The sequence below is a fragment of the Canis lupus genome, chromosome 34 (assembly GCF_003254725.2).
Source record: "Canis lupus dingo isolate Sandy chromosome 34, ASM325472v2, whole genome shotgun sequence".
Lineage (NCBI taxonomy): Eukaryota > Metazoa > Chordata > Mammalia > Carnivora > Canidae > Canis > Canis lupus.
Genome location: NC_064276.1, coordinates 16,776,421 through 16,797,865, shown reverse-complemented (window position 1 = coordinate 16,797,865; position 21,445 = coordinate 16,776,421). Strand labels below are relative to the sequence as shown.

The following is a 21,445-nucleotide window of genomic DNA, read 5'->3' as shown; positions in this document are numbered from 1 at the left end:
AGATACTTAATCAACTGAGCCACCTAGGTGCCCCTGTTGAGTGTTATATAGATGTCTGTCAGGCCTACTTGGTTTATAGTGTTGTTCAAGTCTTATTTCCTTGCTGATCATTTTATCTGTTACTACAAATAAGGTATTGGAAGTCTCCAACTATTACTATTGAACTGTTTCTTTCTCCTTTAAGTTCAATTTTTGCTTTATATATTTTGGGATTCTATAGGAGCATGTATGTTTGTAATTGCTATATTGATATATCAAGAAGATGTTATATCTTGGTCCTTTTATCATTCTATAATGTCCTTCTTTGTGTCTAATAACAAATATTATCTTAAAGTCTTTTTTTTTTTTTTTTTTTTTTTTTTTGTTAGGTTTTGGTATACAAGAACCTAGGACTATATTGAGGCTTTATAAGCTCCTGTGGACATCTCATTCCTCAGCTTTTCCTTTTAAGATTTTTGTTTGGTCTTTTGTTTACTCCAAAAATTATCCACTATCTTAGGCAGCCATGAACGTAAAAACACTTGCCTGATATTGTTTCTGACAAATGCCCCCTGTGAAAAGGAATTTTGCATTTGAGGTTTCAGTCAAGTCCAATATAGACATCCTTGCAAGTGGAGTCTTGCAGGGAACTATTATCAGGTCAGATGATAACAATTCTTTGGGAAGGAGGCTTTAAAAGAGTTCCAGCTCCATTGTGCTACCTCTCGTGGTTGTGAGACTGCATGGGAAATGTGGATTGTTTTCATAACTTATTGCTTCAACTTGTAGCTGGAAAAGGAATGGGACCAGGGCAAGTTAAAATGCCCCAAATTTCTATTCCTATTGAGATTTGCTATTTTTCTTAAATACTGAGTTGCTACAGGCCTTTAGCTAGTTTCCAAGAGTTCTGAATAAGTTGATTCTGACAGGGTAATTTTTTTTTTTTTTTTTTTTTTTTGCCAATTTTTTCATTGCTTTGTGAAGGAAAGAATTTTTCAAAGTCCTTATTACTTCATTACTCTCTCTAACGTAATCCACTGCATCCCTTTTGGTAAAGGTAGGTGTTGAGGCAGCAGCACACTTACCAAATCAACAGTGTCAAGTTTGTCTAAGAGTTTACTGAGTCAGGAGGAGGCAAGTAATACTCCTTCTAAATGGAGATAAAAGCAAAGACCTTAAGCAGTGCTACTTCTCAAAGGAAAAGGAGGAGGAGGGAACCATTATTTGAGTTTCTGAATACTGCATTTGAGTGCGTGCAGTAATTTTGTTTAAGCCTGATTGTCTTTGCGATCATAGAGTCCTGGAGCCAAACTATTCTCAGATCTTCTTTATCCCAAGGTACCAATCACTATGTACAACCTAGGCCTCAGAGAATTCTCTGGGTAATAGATATATTTCTTATAAAAGAAACTAAGGAACCAAGCAACACTAATCACTGCTCACTTCCTTAGGATAAACCCTTTGAGGTCTGTTCACCTGAGGAGGCTCTATCCTTCCTCTGCCCACCTTTCCTGCCCAGGGTTTCAGGCTCCTTGTTGGGAGGTATACATTGTACTCTCACTTGCCCTGCTTGTGACCTCTTTTCTCCATCCTTTCACGAATATTGTCCTTCTCACCATCTTTGAAAGACTTCTAATTAGTTATTTACTGAAGGTGCATAACAGCTGTCAGTTCCCACTAGTAAGACATGATAAAATTGATGGAATCATTCAGTTAATGCAGCAAAACACTGTTTCATGTGCCACGAAGAAAAAAATCTTTCCAGTTCATCTATGACACACCACCAGTTGTAAGATGCATCCTGATTATAGATATTAAAATGGAGGAAATGTCTTAGAATCTATGAAAAATGGTAGCTTCATTTCCTGCCTGACTCTCAAATGGGAGAGTGAGAGTATAGCTGAGAGCCTTAGTGAGTAAATATAGAAGCCAAAGGAAACTCCAAGATATAGCAGCCGGTGGGGATTATACAATGAATATCTTCTAAAATAAATCCTCTTACCAGAATGTTGCTGGAATCAGTGTTTACTATGATTGAAGAAGCTGAAAGGCCTTAGTTGCTTATTGATGAAAGAAACTGGAGGAATGAATAAATGTTTAAATTCCTTTAATTCAAAAAAAACACAAAAAAAAAACAAAAAAATAAATTCCTTTAATTCAAATAGATGAGTGCCTACTATATGGGCAAGGAGCTGTGGTACCTTAAAATTAATGTGTTTTTTTAACGTTTGTAGCTTTTAAGAATAAATTTTATAATTTTATTTATTTGAGAGAGAGGTTGAGTGAGAGTGAGAGAGTGGGAGCAGGGGAAAGGGCAAAGGGAGAGGGAGAAGCAGGCTCTCTGCCGAGCAAGGGAGTCCAGTGCAGTGCTCAATCCTGGGACTCTGGGATCATGAGCTGAGCCAAAGGCAGATGCTTACCTGACTAAACCACCCAGGCACCCCAAGAATAACAATTTTTCACTAAAATGTTACTGAATAGTTAATTCTATCATTAAATAATAAACCTCAATTTAGTGATAGTTCTAGCAACATCAATTTCTTAAAAGTGAAAGTTACTCAACTCCCACATATAAACAGTTTCAAAAGCAGTTGGAAAATTCTTCCAGGTCATTCCTGAATTCTTACCTAAGAAGTATTTTTCTCAGACAAGTGGATCTTCATCTACCCAATGACACATAGATGTTTCTGTAAGTTTAAGAAGTATATTATTCCCTGTGGAAAAAGAAGCGTGTTATGCAATATAGCTTTTCTGATCTTGGCCAAAGAACCCAAATCTGTACATTACTTATCTCTGGCTTGCCATTTTCAAACAGTAATTATAGATCTGATTATTGCTTATTGAGAAGAGTAAACTGTTCTGAAGAAAGTGGATCTGAGTGAAGGAAGTTAGCTTCTAGAGCATTTGCAGTTTCCCAGGAATTTTCTGACTGTACCAGTGCATATAGTTTGATACTTAAAAACATTGATTTCACTCAACTTTCCTTAGCTTGCCCTGCCCCCACCCAACCCATAAGTATATAGTAATCTTAAATAATTGTGGTAGAAAATCTTATTCAGGTGGACTTTCAATCAGACTTTGTTCCTATTTTTAACCTCCCTAAATTATAAATCTTTATTTTGTAGGTATCATAGCAGCAAATGTTTTTGTATTCTGTTTATGGAGAGTACCTTCTCTACAGCGGACAATGATCAGATATTTCACATCAAACCCAGCTTCAAGTAAGTCTACTTAATGACTTTATTTTGAAGTAGATGTAATATGAAAGAAATATGCTTTATGTTAATTGAAATCCTATAAAAAGGATGAGTTACTTTTCAATATTATAAGCAGAATCTAGAAGATAGACTATAAGTAAGCTCCTTGAGTAAAGGGACCTCATTTCTCTTAGTGTTATGTCTCAGGTACCTAAAATGTGCCTTGCACCTAGTAGATAAGTATTTTTTAGTGACATAAGATGCATGATCACTACAAATTTACTCTTGGAGGATACTATTATGTACAACTGCATATCTGTAATTGAAATAATTTATGAAATCCTTTTTCTAAGTGATTTTTGCTGTAAGGATAAGTTGCTTTCGTTGAACTGAGAATTTTTATTGGTTGCTTGCTAAAGTAGAAGAGAGAAATTTAGGATAACTTTTTGCCACTTTGAAAAATACTGTGGTAAACCATCTTATTTAACTGGCTCTATTTTTATTTACTATGTTTGAATTTTTTATAATAGTAATGAAAAAAATTTAAAACAGATCATTTTTAGATCATGGTCGTGTGTCCTATGATTACCAGACTGTTTTTCATTCTCTTGTAGAGGTCCTGTGTTCTCCAATGTTGCTGTCAACATTCAGTCATTTCTCATTGTTTCACATGGCTGCAAATATGTATGTTTTGTGGAGCTTCTCCTCCAGCATAGTGAACATTCTGGGTCAAGAGCAGTTCATGGCAGTATACCTATCTGCAGGTAATAAACTTTAATCTGGGGATCTTTCAGAGTATAAGCATTCCCACCTACCTGGAGGAGATTATAGTCATAGTCTACATATGAAGACTGTATGTAGAGAATTGTATAAATTGTATATAGAGAAGGATGCCACAGACTGGTGGCTTATTTTCTTTTCTGCTTCTCATCATGCTGGTTTCTTCTTAAGATTATAGGTATGTTTAGTTTTAAATCAGGATAGACAGGAGTTATCCTGTCTGATTAAAGGTTTAGTATAGATTTTAGTATAGATTTAGTATAGATTTTACAAATGTCATTTTTATCTCATTAGGCTTTGTTTCTTTAGATCAGGCCTACCATTTTTATAAATCGGTGTTTCCAAGACTTGCTGGCTGTCTCAGTCATCTGGATCTTTGTTAAATAACCATAAACTCATTTCCCATGGTGTGTTCAGTTTCCAGAAAGCTTTGGATCAGAGCTTTGTAATAAATTGTCAAGAATGAGTTTATTCTAACTTTGCTGCAAGCATATATATTAGTCTGGAACAGTTCCAGTCATGGTCCTGGAGATAACACCATTTCCTTATTTCAACTAGGAAATGGTGGTAGTAGATTCCAGGTTCTAGATGCTACTAAACTGGCAATTGGTCAATTAAATTTTACCCCTCTCTTTGTAAAATGTACTTAATTAAAAACCACACAGCATAAAAATTCATTTCTGAAATCTCTTTTTTTTTTTTTTTATTTTATTTATTTATTCATAAAGACACAGAGAGAGAGAGAGAGAGAGAGGGGCAGAGGCACAGGCAGAGGGAGAAGCAGGCTCCATGCAGGGAGCCTGATGCGGGACTCGATCCAGGGTCCCCAGGATCAAACCCTGGGCTGCAGGCGGTGCTAAACCGCTACGCCTCCGGGGCTGCCCTCTCTTCATTTTTTTAATTAAAAAAATTAAGTTTATTTTTTTTTTAAATAATCTCTGTACCCAGCATGGGGCTTGAACTCAGAACCCTGAGATCAAGAGTCACATGTTTTTCTGACTGAGCCAGCTAGGCGCCCCTGAACTCCCTTCATTTAAAAGCAGTGTATCTGGGAATCATACTGTAGTGTGAAAGAAAGCACTTGAGAGCTTGAAGACAGAAGTCCTAGTTTTATTAGATCCTATTTCTGCTACTTGCTGTGTGATGTTGTGGAAAAGAACATATACTTCTCTGAGGTAATGATACTTAGTCTCTCCTGACAAGGTGGTGTAGAAAGGATTAAATAGAAGCATTTACAGCAAGGTGCAGAATGAGTGCTTAGTGTTAATTAAATATCCATGCATCTGGTCCCTTCAAACTAGAAACTGAGCAATATCTTTGGCCTGTAACAGAAGTGTGTAGTTTTTTTCTCAAGCACTAGTTGTATAGTAGGTAAGATGAGTCTGTCAGCTGCCATTAATTCCTGCTCTGTAGGAAGTTGTTTAAAATGAGCCATGTTCAGCTTAGATGACATCGGAGCCAGAGGGACTTGAAAAAGATCATCTAGTCTAGATCTGTGGCAGAATCATTTGGCAAACTGAGTAAAGTATAGATTCTCTGGTCCTATTCCAGAGAATCTGATTTAGTGTTTGGAGTATGGCCTAGAGGATTCCCAGACAGTTGTTGAGTTTGGAAATAGTCTTTTTCATGTTATAGATGAGAAAAGTGAGGACTGAGAAGTAAAGTGAATGATCCTGTGTCACTCAGTAAGTTGTGCAGTTGATCAGACTCTTCTTTAAAATATCTAGAATGATAGGGTAAGTGTTTGTGCCTGCACCTTGTACTGACCTAGGTAGAGATCCGACACTGTTAGTCTCTGTGAGGTGGAGATCAGAAATGGAAACCATTTTTATACTTCACTATAATGATCGAAATGTGACTTTTTTCCCAGGCGTGATTTCCAATTTTGTCAGTTACGTGTGTAAAGTTGCCACAGGAAGATATGGACCATCACTCGGTGCAGTAAGTGTTTCTAATGTAGATTTTCTAAATTTAGTTTTTAGCTTCATTTTGACATAATTTGAGGCTTACAGAAAAGTTGCATAATTATTATGATTTCCTATATACCCATTACCCTACTGTTAAGTACAGAACCACAGTACAATTATCAAAGCCAGGAAATTAACATTTGAGACAATGCTACTAACTAATCTGTATCTAACTTAGAATTTATGTTTGTAGACCCTTTAAACCTCAGGCTATAGCTTTTAACCATTGGTCATTTATATATACTTGATGGAACAGTACAAATCAAGAGGAGTAGTGAAAACAATGAGTCTCTAAAACCAGGTAGCCTAATCTAGCATTGGAAAATTCAAAATAATTACAGATTTGATTATGATGTTTAGTCACTACTTGAGTGTCTGCTAGGCAGATTAGACTAGTAGGCACTCTACTCAAGACTGGGGATTACAGCCAGTGAGCAAGATGATCATAGTACCTGTCTTTAGGAGCTAAGTTCTGGATGCTTTAAAAACATAAAGACAAAAATACATTTTCTTTTGAGTTTAGTGGCAGATTTATAGGCACATGGAAATCTTTGCATAATATTTCTTTAAAGACTTCATTTTATACATATTTATTATTTTTAAAAGATTCATTTATTTATTTGAGAGAGAGTGGTGGGAGTGGCAGTGGGAGGGAGAGAGAGAAGCAGACTCCCCATCAAGCAGGAAGCTGGATGCGGGGCTCTGTCCCAAGAACTGGAGATCACAACCTCAGACCCTAGCCAAAGGCAGTGGCTTAACCAACTGAGCCACCCAGGCACCCTATTTTCTACGTATATAAATGCAGATCACTTAAATGCATTGAAATAGGGGGTTTCATATTTAAAGAAACTCTAAGAAGGGCAGCCCAGGTGGCTCAGTGCTGCCTTCAGCCCAGCATGTGATCCTGGAGACCTGGGATCGAGTCCCACGTCGGACTCCCTGCATGGAGCCTGCTTTTCCCTCTGCCTGTGTCTCTGCCTTTCTCTGTGTGTGTGTGTGTCTTTCATGAATGGATGGATGGATGGATGAATAAATCTTAAAAAAAAAAGAAACTCTAAGAAGATTCAGTTTTAGAAGAATTCTTAAGTAATCAGCCCATAATTTGTGTGTTCTTAATTTCCTAATGAGACCTATACTTTTTCCTATAACCTACTGGATTTCTTAAGCCCTGCTTTTCCCTTAATGGAATGTTTTATTTATTTATTTATTTTTTTTTTTTTAATTTTTATTTATTTATGATAGTCACAGAGAGAGAGAGAGAGAGAGACAGAGACATAGGCAGAAGGAGAAGCAGGCTCCATGCACCGGGAGCCCGATGTGGGATTCGATCCCGGGTCTCCAGGATCGCGCCCTGGGCCAAAGGCAGGCGCCAAACCGCTGCGCCACCCAGGGATCCCTGGAATGTTTTATATATAAAATTTTGTGCTGATATAATTTACATATTTCAAATCCTATCCTTTACCTCATTAACCAACTAAGCACCTGTTATGTGAAGGCAACAAAGACCACTGGTATGAGTCAGAAATAGATTCTGACTTTAGTTGGGGAAAAAACATTATATGCTATATGTAATACACACTGAAAGGGCTTAGTGTTCTCTAGAAGTCTTCAGGTGTTCTGAATGTGGGGAGACTTTTTTCATTAACTGAGAGGATCTGGAAGGGCTTTTTTTTTTTTTTTTTTTTTTTTTTTTAAGATTTATTCATTCTGGGAAGAGAGTGGGGGACGGTCACAGAGAGAGAGAGAGAGAGAGACACTCCTCAAGCAGACTTTGCATTGAGTTCAGAGCCCAACACAGGGTTCAATTCCAAGACCCCAAGATCATCACCTGAGCCAAAATAAAGAGTTGGGTGCCCAACCAACTGAGCCACCCAGGCACCCCTGGGAGGACATTTTGATGTGCCTCGGGACAAGTATTCTCATTTTACAGATAAGAAACTGAAGTCCAAGATGAAAAGAGTGTGGCAGATATTTGGAATTAGACTGGGTTTGCATTCCAGCTCTGCCACTTATCTGTGATTTCTAGAACATATTCCTGAACCTTTCTGAGCTTTAATTTCTCTGTGTAAAATGGGGATAGCACATCTCTTCTGATCTGCAGTGCAAGTGTGTTTAGAATGCTTAGCATAATAAGGAGCATGTACTAAGAAATGTGGTAGTGGTAGTTCCTGCTCAGAAATCAAAATTCTGTACAGCCATGTCAGGATAAAATTGTCCCCAATAATAAAGAAAATGAAATCATCAGAAATAATGGCATTTTTAATGAGAAAACTAAAAAAAAAATACTGTCGACAAAGTTGTGTTAGATGATGGGCTTCATCATAATCCTTTGTTAAAGGATAAAGGGGACCATTAAAGAATATTTGTCAATTAACATATTGGCACTAGAGAGCAAGAATACTGACGGGATTTTGATAACGGTTTTGTTAGACCTCTCTGTTTTCAGAATCTCACTTAAAAATTGTTTCTTAGTAGTTATTGGTAGGAAGCTTTCCCTAGTCTACTTTTCAAAAGTTTATTGTCTGTGAAATATAACCCTTAATCTTGAGATGGCAAAGATCAATAAAATGTTTGTTGTAGGAAACAGCATTTGTTAAAATGTTAATTTTTTTCACTTAATGATGTAGTTCATCATAGGGTGGATTTGCTCAGTAGCATTATGATAACTTGCTTACTATAACTTCATTGATGTAAGTATCACATTTAATCTGTATATAAAAATTCTCTGCTAAGTTAGGGAAGTATCTTTTTTTGGGGGGGGGGAGGAGTATCTTTAGTCTCTTCCTACAGGGTTGCAAGTAAAATGAAATGGTCACTAGAACAGATTCATATGGAGTTCTATTTTGATTTACCTATAGTGTCTGGAGTATATCTCTTTGTATAACTTTTTTAGTGGCTGCTCTAGGTATTCCAATATATATACACACATCACTTATTACAGTCTGCTGGTGGTGGTTGAGTGAAGTGAACCTTACCTCCCTTTTCATTCCTATGTCTTCTCCAGATTATACTTGTCTTAAATACTTGCTCCACATATATTTAGAATATTGGCCACTATTATTATAAGTGCTTCAATAATTAAGCATCATTTAGAAAAGTCCAAGGGAGGAGAAACCAATTATATTTATGCATAATTTTTACTTTTTCCATTGTTCTTCTGTCCTGATGTTTCAGGATTCTTTCATCATTTTCATTTTATTTGGAGAATTAGCCATTCGTTTAGGTAGGTCTGCTGGTGATACTTAGGTTTTTCTTAGAACATGTCTGTCTCTTCATTTCTGGATATTTTCACTGGATAAAAAATTCCAGGCTGACATTTCGTTGGGCACTTGAAAAAATGTTGTGCCACTTCTTTTTGGCCACAATAGTCTCTGAAGAGAAGTTCTTTGTTGTTCAAATAGCTTTTTGCCTATAGGTAAGGTGGTGTTGATCTCTTTGAAAAATTTCTTTGTCTTTAGTTTTCAGAAGTTTGACTCTGTCTTGTCATGGATATCTTTGTGTTGATCTTGTTTAGGATTTGCTTAGCTTCATGAATCTAGAGTTTGTCTTTTGGGACGTTTTTAGCCATTACTACTTCAAATACTTTTTCAGCCTCACCCTTCCTCCCTCCTTTATAACTTTGATGACATAATGTTGGATCACTTATAATCTCATGGGTCCCTGAAATTTAGTTAATTTTTTCAGTCTTGTTTTTCTGTTGTCCAGACTGGGTAATTGATACTCTGTTTCAAGTTCACTGACTATTTTGTCCTTTCCATTCTACTTGGGCCGATTTATTGAGTGTTTCTATTTTAGGGTACTGTATTTTTTAGTTCTAAAGTTTACATTGTTAGTAGTGTCTTCTGTTTCTTTGAGAGCTTTTCTATTTTTGTGCTATTTTTTCACTTGTTCCAAGCATGTTTGTAATTGCGCATTAAAGCATTTTTATAATTGCTGCTCTAAAATGCTTGTTAGACAGGATGTCTGAGTGGCTCAGTTGGTTGGGCATCTGACTCTTGATTTCAGCTCAGGTCATGATCTCATGGGTCTTGGGATCAGTCCTGCTTTGGACTCTACACTCAGTGGAGAGTCTGCTTTTTTTAAAGATTTTATTTATTCATGAGAGACACAAAGGCAGAAACATAGGCAGAGGGAGGCAGGCAGGCTCCCTCCAGGGAGCCTGAAGCTGGACTCTCTCCTAGGACCCCGGGATCACACCCTGAGCCAAAGGCAGACACCCAACCACTGAGCCACCCAGGTGTCCCAATAAATAAATTTAAAAAATATATACTTGTCAGACTATTTTAATACCTGTGTCATCTTGTTGGTGTTGTCTTTTTTTCATTCAACTTGGGGTTTTTCCTGGTTCTTGGTATGGTGAGTTATTTTTATTTTATTAATTAATTAATTCATGATAGAGAGGCAGAGACACAGGCAGAGGGAGAAGCAGGCTCCATGCCAGGAGCTGGATGCGGGACTCGATCCCGGGACTCCAGGATTGCGCCCTGGGCCAAAGGCAGGTGGTAAACCGCTGAGCTACCCAGGGATCCCTGGTGAATGTTTTTTTTTTTTTTTTTTTTTTTTTTATGATAGTCACACAGAGAGAGAGAGAGGCAGAGACATAGGCAGAGGGAGAAGCAGGCTCCATGCACCGGGAGCCTGATGTGGAACTCGATCCCCGGTCTCCAGGATCGCGCCCTGGGCCAAAGGCAGGCGCCAAACCGCTGCGCCACCCAGGGATCCCTGGTGAATGATTTTTAAATGAAATCTGGACAGGGCAGCTCAGGTGGCTCAGCGGTTTAGCGCCACCTTCAGTCCAGGGCCTGATCCTGGAGACCCAGGATTGAGTCCCACGTGGGGCTCCCTGCATGGAGCCTGCTTCTCCCTCTGCCTGTGTATCTGCTTCTCTCTGTGTCTCTCATGAATAAATAAATAAAATCTTAAAAAAAAAAAAAAACTGGACATATTGGCTATTATGAGACTTTGAGTCTACTCTTTATTAGGCTGCCCCGAAGGTGCTCTGATGAGGGGGGAAAAGGGGTATGTTGATCATTAGTGTCTGATAAGGTTAAAGTCCAGGTTCCCTACTTAGCCTCCTTTGACACCTAGGGATGAAGGCTCTTGTTACTAGAGGGCAGGACTGGGAGTTCTGGAAATTGAGTCGCCTATGTAGACCTCTCTTGGCTAGGAAGAACAGGGTGCCTTGTTACTGCTGCCTACATGACCTCCACTGACCCTACCCTGTCAACAGTATTGGGATGCCTGGTTGCAGTCTGCAAGGGTAGAAGTCAGGCTCTCCATTCAGTCTTTGTTGATGGGGATTGGGCCACAGCCTTTTCTGTTGTTTGGCTGGAGTAGAGTGGTTATTATCTAAAAGTTGATTGTTAGGCAGCCCAGGTGGCTCAGCAGTTTAGTGCCGCCTTCTGCCAGGGGCGTGATCCTGGAGACCCGGGATCAAGTCCCACATCGGGCTCTCTGTGAGGAGCCTGCTTCTCCCTCTGCCTGTGTCTCTGCCTCTTTCTCTGTGTCTCATGAATAAATAAGTAAAATTTAAAAAAAATTTTTCATATTAAAATATCTATAGTGAGCACTTTAGATGAAGAACAATCATCTATGGAGAAGTAATCTAGAGCTACCTAACCATTTTAATTTTAGTGTTGTTCTTTAACATCAACTAATCAAATTCTGGTGGCCTCATTTGGAGGGAAATATAATTTTATTGTTTTTTTTTCCTTCTCAGAAAATAAGGTCTCAGCTTGATTTTGGGTTTTGTTGAGTTGACCTTTTTAGGTTTGTTTAAAAATAAATCTAGGAAGGGCAGCCTGGGTGGCTCAGTGGTTTAGCGCCACCTTCAGCCCAGGGCCTGATCCTGGAGACCTGGGATTGAGTCCTGTGTCAGGCTCCCTTGTGGAGCCTGCTTCTCCCTCTGCCTATGTTTCTGCCTCTCTCTCTCTCTCTCTCTCTCTCTCTCTGCATCTCTCATGAATAAATAAATAAAAATCTTTGAAAAAAATAATAAAGTTTATAATTTGGCAAGCTCAGACATGAGGATACGCATGAAGCCATTGCTAGAATCAAGATAAATGAACATACTTGTCATCTTAAAAGTGTCATTGTGTTCCTCTGTAGCCCCCCCTTACTGCTTCTCCCTTCATTCTTGGGCAGCAACCTCTCTACTTTCTGTCATGATAGTTTCATTTGTATTTACTGTCTACAGTTTAATAATGGGATCACCTAGCATATAGTCCTTTTTATTATTGTTCTGGCTTTCATTACTTTGTAGTTATTTTGAAATTCATCCATAAAGTTGTATATATCAGTTTATTCCTTTGTATGGATGACTCATGTTTCATTGTATGAATATGCCAGAATGTGTATATGCATTCACCTGATGGACATTTGGGTTGTTTCTACTTTTAGCTATTATAGAAAAGCTGCTATGAACATTTGTGTAAAACTCTTTGTATGGATGTGTGCTTTCATTTCTCTTGGGTTAACACCTAGGAGTGGAATGGCCAGATAGTATGGCAAATAAGTATTTAACTTTTAAGGAACTTCCAAAGTCTTCCGAAGTGGTTATAGTATTTTACTTTCCCACCAGCAGTGTGAGATTTTGTTTCTTCACGTCCTCAGCAACACCTAGTGTGGTCAATCTTTTTAATTTGTAACCAATATATAGTGATATCTGTGTGGTTTAAATTTTTTATTTCCTTAATGATTAATGATATTGATCATCTTTTCATGTCCTTATTTGCTATCCATATGTCTTTCTGAAGTGTTCAAATATTTTGCCCAGTTAAAACAATTTTTTAAGGGGCACAGTTGGTTAATAGCGTCTACCTTCAGTTCATTCAGTTAATTAAATGCATAGTAATGAGAATTTTCTTTCATATTAGATTATCTGTAGTGAGCCAGTATTCTCTTTTGCCTATATCTTGTCTTCTCTCAACAGTATCCATTGGAAGACTGTTTGGTTTATATAAAGTCTGATTTACTAAGTTATTTTTTCTGAAGGATCATGCTTTTTGGTCTCATAGCTATGAAATGTTTGCCCAACATAAGGTCACAAGGAGTTTTCTCCTGTGCTTTCTTTAAAAGTTTTTATTTTATGTTTTACATTTAGTCTGTGTTTCACTTTGAAAGAACTGCAAAATATTCTTGAACTATATTCACCAGTTTTTAACAGTTTACCACATTTCACTTGTCATTTTCTTTATACATACTATTTTTTCTGAACTATTTGCAAGTAGGTTGCATATATCATGCCCTTTTATCCTTAAGTACTTCAGTGTATATTTCTAAGAATATGAATATTCTGATTCTTTCTACAGTTCAGTTATCAAATTCAGGAAATTTGCTTATTTTTTTTTAAAGGTTTTATTTATTTATTCATGAGAGACACAGAGAGATAGAGAGGCAGAGACTTAGGTAGAGGGAGAGGCAGGCTTCACTCAGGAAGCTCAATGTGGGATTCTATCCCGGGACTCCAGGATCACACCCTGAGCCAAAGGCAGACGCTTAACTGCTGAGCTACGCAGACGTCCCCAAATTCAGGAAATTTAAAAGTGATATAATACTTTAGTTTCACTTACAGAACATATTACAGTTTTGTAAATTGTCCCAGTAATGTCTTTTGTAGCTATTTTTCTCCCTCTAATATCATATATTGCATTTAGTGGTTATGTCTCTCTGGTATCCCAAAAGCTGGAACATTTCCTTCCACAGCTTTTAAAAAATTTTTAAATTGAGGTATAATTGACATAATCATTATAGCTTTGGGCATACAACATAATGATTTTATATTTGTATAAGTTGCAAAGTGATCACAATGAGTCTGGTTAAACATGGTTAACAAGTCTATTACCATATACAAGGTACAGTTAAAATATTTTTTCCTTGTCATGAGAACCTTTAAGTTACATTCTCTCAGCAACTTACAAATATGTAACACAGTAGTATTAACTATGATTGCCATGCTGTACATTGCTTCCCTATGACTGACTTATTTTATAATTGGAAGTTTGTACCTTTTGACCCTCTTCACCCATTTTGGCCCTCCCTATCCCTGACTCTGGTAACCACCAATCTTCTTCACATACAAGAGCTTGCTTTTGGGATCCCTGAGTGGCGCAGCGGTTTAGCGCCTGCCTTGGCCCAGGCGCGCTCCTGGAGACCCGGGATCGAATCCTAATCGGGCTCCTGGTGCATGGAGCCTGCTTCTCCCTCTGCCTATGTCTCTGCCTCTCTCTCTCTCTCTCTCTCTCTCTCTCTCTCTGTGACTATCATAAATTAAAAAAAAAAAAAAACTTGCTTTTTGTTTTGTTTTGTTTTAGATTTCATATGCAAGTGAGATAATACAGTATTTGTCTTTCCCTGGCTTATCTCACTTACCATAATGCCCTTAAAATCCATTCGTGTGTCACAAATGGCAAGATTTCATTCTTTTCAAATTTTTTAATTTTAAGATTGTATATATTTAGGGATGCTTGGGTAGCTCAGTGATTGAGTGTCTGCCTCTGGCTCAGTGGGTGATCCTGGAGTCCCGGGATCGAGTCCTGTATTGGGGAGCCTGCTTCTCCCTCTGCCTATGTCTCTGCTTCTCTCTCTCTGTGTCTCTTATGAATAAATAAATAAATATTTTAAAAAATGATTGTTTAGAGATTATAATCTCTAAATTATATAAATATATAAATTATATAAATATATAAATTATAATAATCTAAATGATTATTTAGAGAGAGCATGCACAAGCAGGGAGAAGCACAGAGGCAGAGGGAGAGTGAGAGAATCGCAAGCAGATACCATGCTGAGTCCAGAGTGCAACACCAGGCTTAATCTCATGACCCTGAGATCATGACCCAAGCTGAAATCAAGAGTCCGATGCCCAACTGATTGAACCACCCAGACGCCCTAAGATTTCCTTCTTTTTAATGGCTGAATAATATTCCTCTTTGTGTGTGTGTGTGTGTGTGTGTGTGTGTGTGTGTGTACACACATATGTACATACCACATTTTTTTTATCCGCCCATCCATTGGTGGACACTTAGGTTGTTTCCCGATCTTAGCTATTGTAAATATGCTGTGAACATGGGAGTGCATACACCTTTTTGAGTTAGTGTCTTTAGATGAATACCCAGGAGTGGAATTACTGGATCATATGATAATTCTGGTTTTAATGTTTAAAAAACATCCTTTTTTTTTTTTTTTTTTTAAGATTTAATTTATTGGGATCCCTGGGTGGCGCAGCGGTTTGGCGCCTGCCTTTGGCCCAGGGCGCGATCCTGGAGGCCCAGGGCGCGATCCTGGAGACCTGGGATCGAATCCCACGTTGGGCTCCCGGTGCATGGAGCCTGCTTCTCCCTCTGCCTGTGTCTCTGCCTCATTCTCTTTCTCTCTCTGTGACTATCACAAATAAATAAAAATTAAAAAAAAAAAAAGATTTAATTTATTGAGAGAATACACGAGCAGAGGGAGGGGCAAAAGGAGTGAGAGGGAGAGCATCTCAAGTAGACTCTGTGCTGAGTATAGAGCCTGACGGGGCTGTATCTCACAACCCAGAGATAATGACCTGGGCTGAATTCAAGAGTCAGACACCCAGCTTACTTGAGCCACTACCAGATGCCCCTCAGTTTTTAATTTTTTGAGGAACTTCCATGCTGTTTTAACAATAGCCATTCAAACAGGTGTGAGGTGATATTTCCTTGTGTTTGTGACTGCTGGCCATCTAAAAGTCTGGAAAAATGTCTATGCAGATTTTATGCCCATTTTAAATTGGATTGTGTTTTTTTGCTTTTGAATTATAGTTCTGTATATATTTCAAAATTAATCCCTTATTAGATATGATTTGCAAATATTTTCTCCCATTTGGAAGGTTACCTTTTCATTTTGATGGTTTTCTTTGCTGTGCAGAAGCTTTTGGGTTTGATGTAGTTCTGCTTGTTGATTTTGATCAGCCTTTTTTCCCCCTCATGTCATGAACAGTTTTGAACCATATGGACCAGTTATTTAATAGAATATCCATCAGTTGGGTTTGTCTATTTCCTCATGATGAGATGCTGATTGTGTGTTTTTGGTTGAAATGCTACATGAATGGTGGTCTGTCCTTGGGTAACACAACTGGAAGCACATAATGCTCATTTGCTCCTAATTGTCCATTTATTGACTGGTTGTTATCCAGTTTCTCTACTCTAAAGTTACTGTTTTCTTTTACTGTTTAAAATCAGTGTATAATTGGTGAGAAGATGCTTTGGGATTTATGTAAGTATCGGGATCTCTTGTTTGTCAACCTCCTCACCCCATTGATTATTCTGGCTCGAGGTTTTTGCTCTGGTGATTATTATAAGGGTGAAGGATACATCTCATTAGGGGTACATTAGGTAACAGCTGTTATAAACATGACTTACCAAACTAAAAAATTAACATTGGTAGAGTACTGTTAACCTGCAAACTATATTTGGATTCCCCATTTTCCCACGATGTTCTTTTATTGTTCTAGGATACTATATTGCATTTAATTATCATATCTTTTTAGTATCCTCCAGTCTTGTGCTTTCTTGATCTTGTCTTTCATGACCTTGATACTTCTGAAGAATAGTAGATACATGTTTTGTAGAATGTCTATCATGGAAGTTTTATTATTTATTTAGATTTTTGGGTAATCTCTACACCCTACACCCTGAGACTGAGTCACATGTTCTACCAACTGAGCCAGCCAGGTGCCCCGGAGCTTTATTATTTTTAATAAGTGACTAGAACTGAGAACTTTGGCAGAAGACAAATGAAGTTAAATTGCTGACCTCCCTTTGCTCTCCTCCCTGGCCTCCAGCTGTACTCGGCTTCTTTGTATTTCTTCCACTCACTGTCCTCTCTGATATCCAGGCTTGGTTTAAGCTGATTTTATGCCTGGAACACTCTTCCCATCTCCTCCTCTTCTAATTGCCCAATGCCTGGTGACCCTTCCGTGCAAAATTTGATGTCACGTCAGCCTGAGCTTAAATGAGCTCTCCCTTTCACATGCCACCATAGCATGCCCTACTTCACTATCCTAGCTCATCACATTTTGTTTTTATGTCTGTGCTTCTGTAAGCTCCATTCAGGAAGGGACTGCTAATTTTGTGCTCCTCTATACCCACAGCATCTTGCATTGTGCCTGGTACGAAGTAGGCCTCAAGTATTTGGTTGAATGATTATCATGAGATTTAATGTGAACTAGCGATTATGATCTAATTTCTCAAGTATTCTACCATTTAGAGGAAGTGGGAACATGTCTGACATTAAGACTTAAATTAGCATTATTTATCCAGGAGATACTTCATAGCCATTATACATTTAAGTTATGAAGGTTATGTAGCAACCTGGAAAAACATGATTTAAAAAAATACAGCCATTATAATTTCAACTATAATAAGAAATGGTTGACTTCTTGATCATAAGGTTGTGACATTTAGATTTTCTTTTTTTTTTAAGTAAGCCCTAGGTCCAGTGTGGGATTTGAACTCATGACTCTGAGATCAAGACTTGCATGATTTACCAACTGAGCTAACCAGGTGCCCTGAGATTTAGATTTTTATTCTCTAAAATAGTAGGAGGTTGTTGGGGGAGAGTGCTTCTCAGGCAGGCAGATGCATGTGTGTCCCTGGGAGGATGCTGTGACGGGTGGTCATGTAGAGCCATGGGACAGACATGACGTGCTCTTCTAGAGCAGAGCATTTACTCAAAAATTGTTTGTTTGTTTTTTAAGATTTTATTCATTTATTCATGAAAGACCCAGAGAGGCAGAGACATAGGCAGAGGGAGAAGCAGGCTCCTCTCAGGGAGCCCGATGTGGGACTTGATCCCCAGACCAGGATCATGCCCTGAGCCTAAGGCAGATGCTCAACCACTGAGCCACCCAGGTCTCCCTTACTCAAAGGTTTTAAAGAAAATGTTTGGGGCATCTGGGTGGCCTATGGTTAAGTGTCTGCCTTTGGCTCAGGTCATGACCCTGGGGTCCTGGGATTGAGTTCCGCATTAGACGCCCGGCATGGAGCCTGCTTCTCCCTCTGCTGCCTCTCTCTCACTGTGTCTCATGAATAAATAAAAATCTACTTAAAAAAAAAAAAAGTTTAGTTTTACTATGAAGTAGGGTATAAATTTCACAGGGTGTTTTTTGTTTTAAGATAAAGCATTATACTTGGAAGAAATTCATGCATGTGAGTTTCTTTGGGCAAATTTACGTCACAGTCTAGGTGAAGTGGCTTTGTGGAAATTTGAGAATTTCTTTTTAGTCATTAAATGAAATGATGCATGTATCATGCTTAACACTGTCCCTGAAGTTCATGAAGTACTCACAGGCTAGTGGTTACACATCTCCTCGTGCTTTCCAGGTAGTGGGCTTGAACCCCCTTTGCCTGATATTTTCTACGTTAATAACTAAAGGCTTTTAAGATATGTACTCATCCTAGAAACGTATGGCTTATAAACTTTGTGGAAAAAGTATTGCTACATTAGACATTGTAGTCATGAAACAGTTGCATATTGAGAGTTTCACATTTTCACATGTGTTTGTTTGCAGTCAGGTGCAATCATGACGGTCCTTGCTGCTGTCTGCACAAAGATCCCAGAAGGGAGGCTTGCCATTATCTTCCTTCCAATGTTCACATTCACGGCAGGGAATGTGAGTATTTTTATGAAGTGAAGTGCTGGGGACAGTGGTGATATTTTTACATTGACTGAATTCTTGCCCTTAAATTAGAAATGTCAATGCTGGAGGAATCAAAGTTGTACCAGTTTTATTCTCTTTTGCTGGCTTTCAGGCCCTAAAAGCCATTATTGCCATGGATACAGCAGGAATGATCCTGGGCTGGAAATTTTTTGATCATGCAGCACATCTCGGGGGAGCTCTCTTTGGAATGTAAGTTTGAGTATAACCAATTGCTAAGCTGCCTCCTTGGTCCTCTCTTCCTGCCCACCCTTTAGGAAGGCAGAACAAGGCAGTTAACTCTGGGACGAAAGCAGGGGCAAGTGGGGGGTGGGAGGTTGAGAAACCTGTCACATAGTTGTTTTCAGCTTTGCCCAGTTCTACCATATGAGCTTGGAAGGGAGAAGAGCAGGTCCTGCCCCAGCCTCAGTCATTTATAGACTATGCCATTACCCTACTCTTAACTTCCACTCACCCCAAGTCCAGAGCTGTCAGATCTCCTAGCCCCTCTTGGGCTACTGTTTCCCAGCCCCACCGTGTGCGTTGTCCTCTCCTTTCCTCATGCTCAGGCCTCCTCTGTCCTGCTGCTGCTCACCTCCCTGTCACCAGCGCTGGGCAGTCAGAGTGACACTCTGCCTGTGACAAGTGTCCAGGTGTGTGCTACCTGAACAAGTAGAGGCTGGGGATCATAAAACCAGTGTTGACCACTTAACTGGGCATCAGTTATGTGGCAGGCTCTGAGCTAGTAGTTTCCATTCTACTATTATTACTTCCATTTTACTGATGGGAAACAGGCCCAAAAGTGATCTTTCCCGGGTCAGACAGCTAGGAGCAAAGCAAAGATTTAAAACCAGATCCAGAGTCCTTTCTACCTCTGTCACACCATATTGAATATAGTAGTATAGTGTTCACAAGATCTCCCATTTGTGTGTCAGACAGTGGACTTTTGCCTAAAATGTAGTAGCATTGGAGTGACTTGATCATAGAACTTCCTCAGGACTCCTGGAGCCTATCTGACCATGAGAGTCCCTTCAGCAGAGTAATTTCTATCTCATGTACTGGGTCCCCTGATGGACTATCTTACTTATCCTACATAAATGTTGCTTTTTGCCCTCACTTGGTTTTTACTTTGTTTCATGACAATGCAAAACTGAAGTTTTTTAATTTAAAAAAAAGAAGAAGAAAAGTCTATTCTAAGTAGAGCAGTTTTGCCCAGTAGGCGGTGGAACTAAATGCCATTATGCCATTTATAATTTTCAGTGATGATTAAAGAATTGCATATGTGAGTTCTGGCTCTAACAGCAGCACATTATAAATAGTAGAAACTGACCTGATATATTACAGTAGGAGAAACCTAGACTTAGGAAACAGGATTCTGTTTTATGAACTCTAAATTTATCTCTCTGGATCCTCCCATGTATACTTAAAGGATCTTCTCTTCAGCAGGTTTTTATTCTTCTGAACTATAATTAAATGACCTTTTTCATTCTGAAAATAATTAGATCAAATGTATTTTAAAGTACAGGATCTGAAAGGCAGAGGAATCCTTTTTCTTTGCTCTTTCTAATTTCAACCCCTTTCATTTACTAGATCTCAGTCATATCCAGAATTCATCTTTTATAACATCTTTAATTCAATTAATAAAGCTAAAGCTAGAAATCCTTACTAACGGTAAAAACCATATTAGTATCCTCCTGCGCATTGCCTTGACTCTGTTCCCTCATCAGATGTTATGGTCTTCGCTCTGTACTTTTGCAGTAATACTAGCTAACATATTTTGAATATTTGCTGTGTGCCCAAGCTAAGGACTGATTTAATATTCTTAAATCTTGTGAGGTTAGAAAACTGCTTTAAAGAAGGGAACTGTTCAAAGTCACACAACCAGTCCTTGCAGAGCTGAGTTTCAGAGTGAGCACTAGGCTATATAGCTGCTGCAAAACAAACCAAAAAAAACCAAACTGAAACTTAGAAGTTGGTAATTTTAAAGTGTTTTCCTAATTTTAATTTAGCCAAATGACCAATTATATTTGAACTTCCAAGTATGATCAGAACAGTTTACTTGTAATATTAAATTGGTTGACTCTCTGCTTGAAATAAGTGTATTACAAAGATCTGGGAAGACACTTCATTAATGGAGAGTTCCTGACAAGTGATTCATTTCTTGCAAGAGTTTTACAATTGCATTCGAATCTTAGGTGATCCTTTTTCTGTTGTTCTAAGTTCACCACAAAATTTGATTTAGGCCCAAAAGAATTTTGTAACATGCCTATTAATTTGCATGTTCTTTAAGTGTCTTTTTTCTTTCTCTATATTTACTGATTTTTTTTAACATTTTAATGGTGACTATTTTCATGATCTTTTTAAAAATATAGTGAATGTTAAGATTCAAGTACTTGGGGGAAAAAAAGATACAAGTACTTTATAATAAACATACACAGAACATTAAAAAAATTGAAACAGGGCAGCCTGGGTGGCGCAGCGGTTTAGTGCCGCCTGCAGCCCGGGGTGTGATCCTGGAGACCCGGGATCGAGTCCCACAACGGGCTCCCTGCATGGAGCCTGCTTCTCCCTCTGCCTGTGTCTCTGCCTCTCTCTCTCTCTCTGAATAAATAAATAAATCTTAAAAAAAAAAAAGAAACATTAAATTGCTATTCTGATACTAATCTAAGCCATTTAAATAGAGCATGTTTTCAGTCAGGTGTTTGAAGAGATGCAAAGATTAACACAGTCTGGTGTCTGCCTCAGGGAACATGAAATCTATTTGGGCAAGGAGGGCAAAAATAAAAGTTTCAGTCATAGCTTTCAATGACAGTCATTCCAGACAACCCCGTCTCCTCCAGGAAGCCCTCACAGCCTTCCCCTAG

General features: G+C 38.5%; 1 protein-coding gene across 3 annotated transcripts in view; it reads left to right on the top strand.

Annotated features, from left to right (window-relative positions):
* The window catches only part of PARL (presenilin associated rhomboid like), a 47,522-nt gene that overhangs the window by 24,859 nt on the left and 1,218 nt on the right, over window positions 1-21,445 (top strand). The window contains exons 5-9 of one of the 3 annotated variants that reach the window (XR_007408081.1): window positions 3,105-3,200; window positions 3,791-3,940; window positions 5,827-5,897; window positions 17,369-17,448; window positions 18,456-18,557. Coding sequence is in view for 2 of the 3 variants with exons in the window: in XM_025451322.3 (XP_025307107.1) it covers window positions 3,105-3,200; window positions 3,791-3,940; window positions 5,827-5,897; window positions 18,456-18,557; window positions 18,697-18,794 (517 nt within the window). In the remaining variant the exon portion in view is untranslated. Of the gene's footprint in view, window positions 1-3,104; window positions 3,201-3,790; window positions 3,941-5,826; window positions 5,898-17,368; window positions 17,449-18,455; window positions 18,558-18,696; window positions 18,795-21,445 lie in introns of those variants that run through there. The other 2 variants (XM_025451322.3, XM_025451323.3) reach the window with 2 other exon arrangements.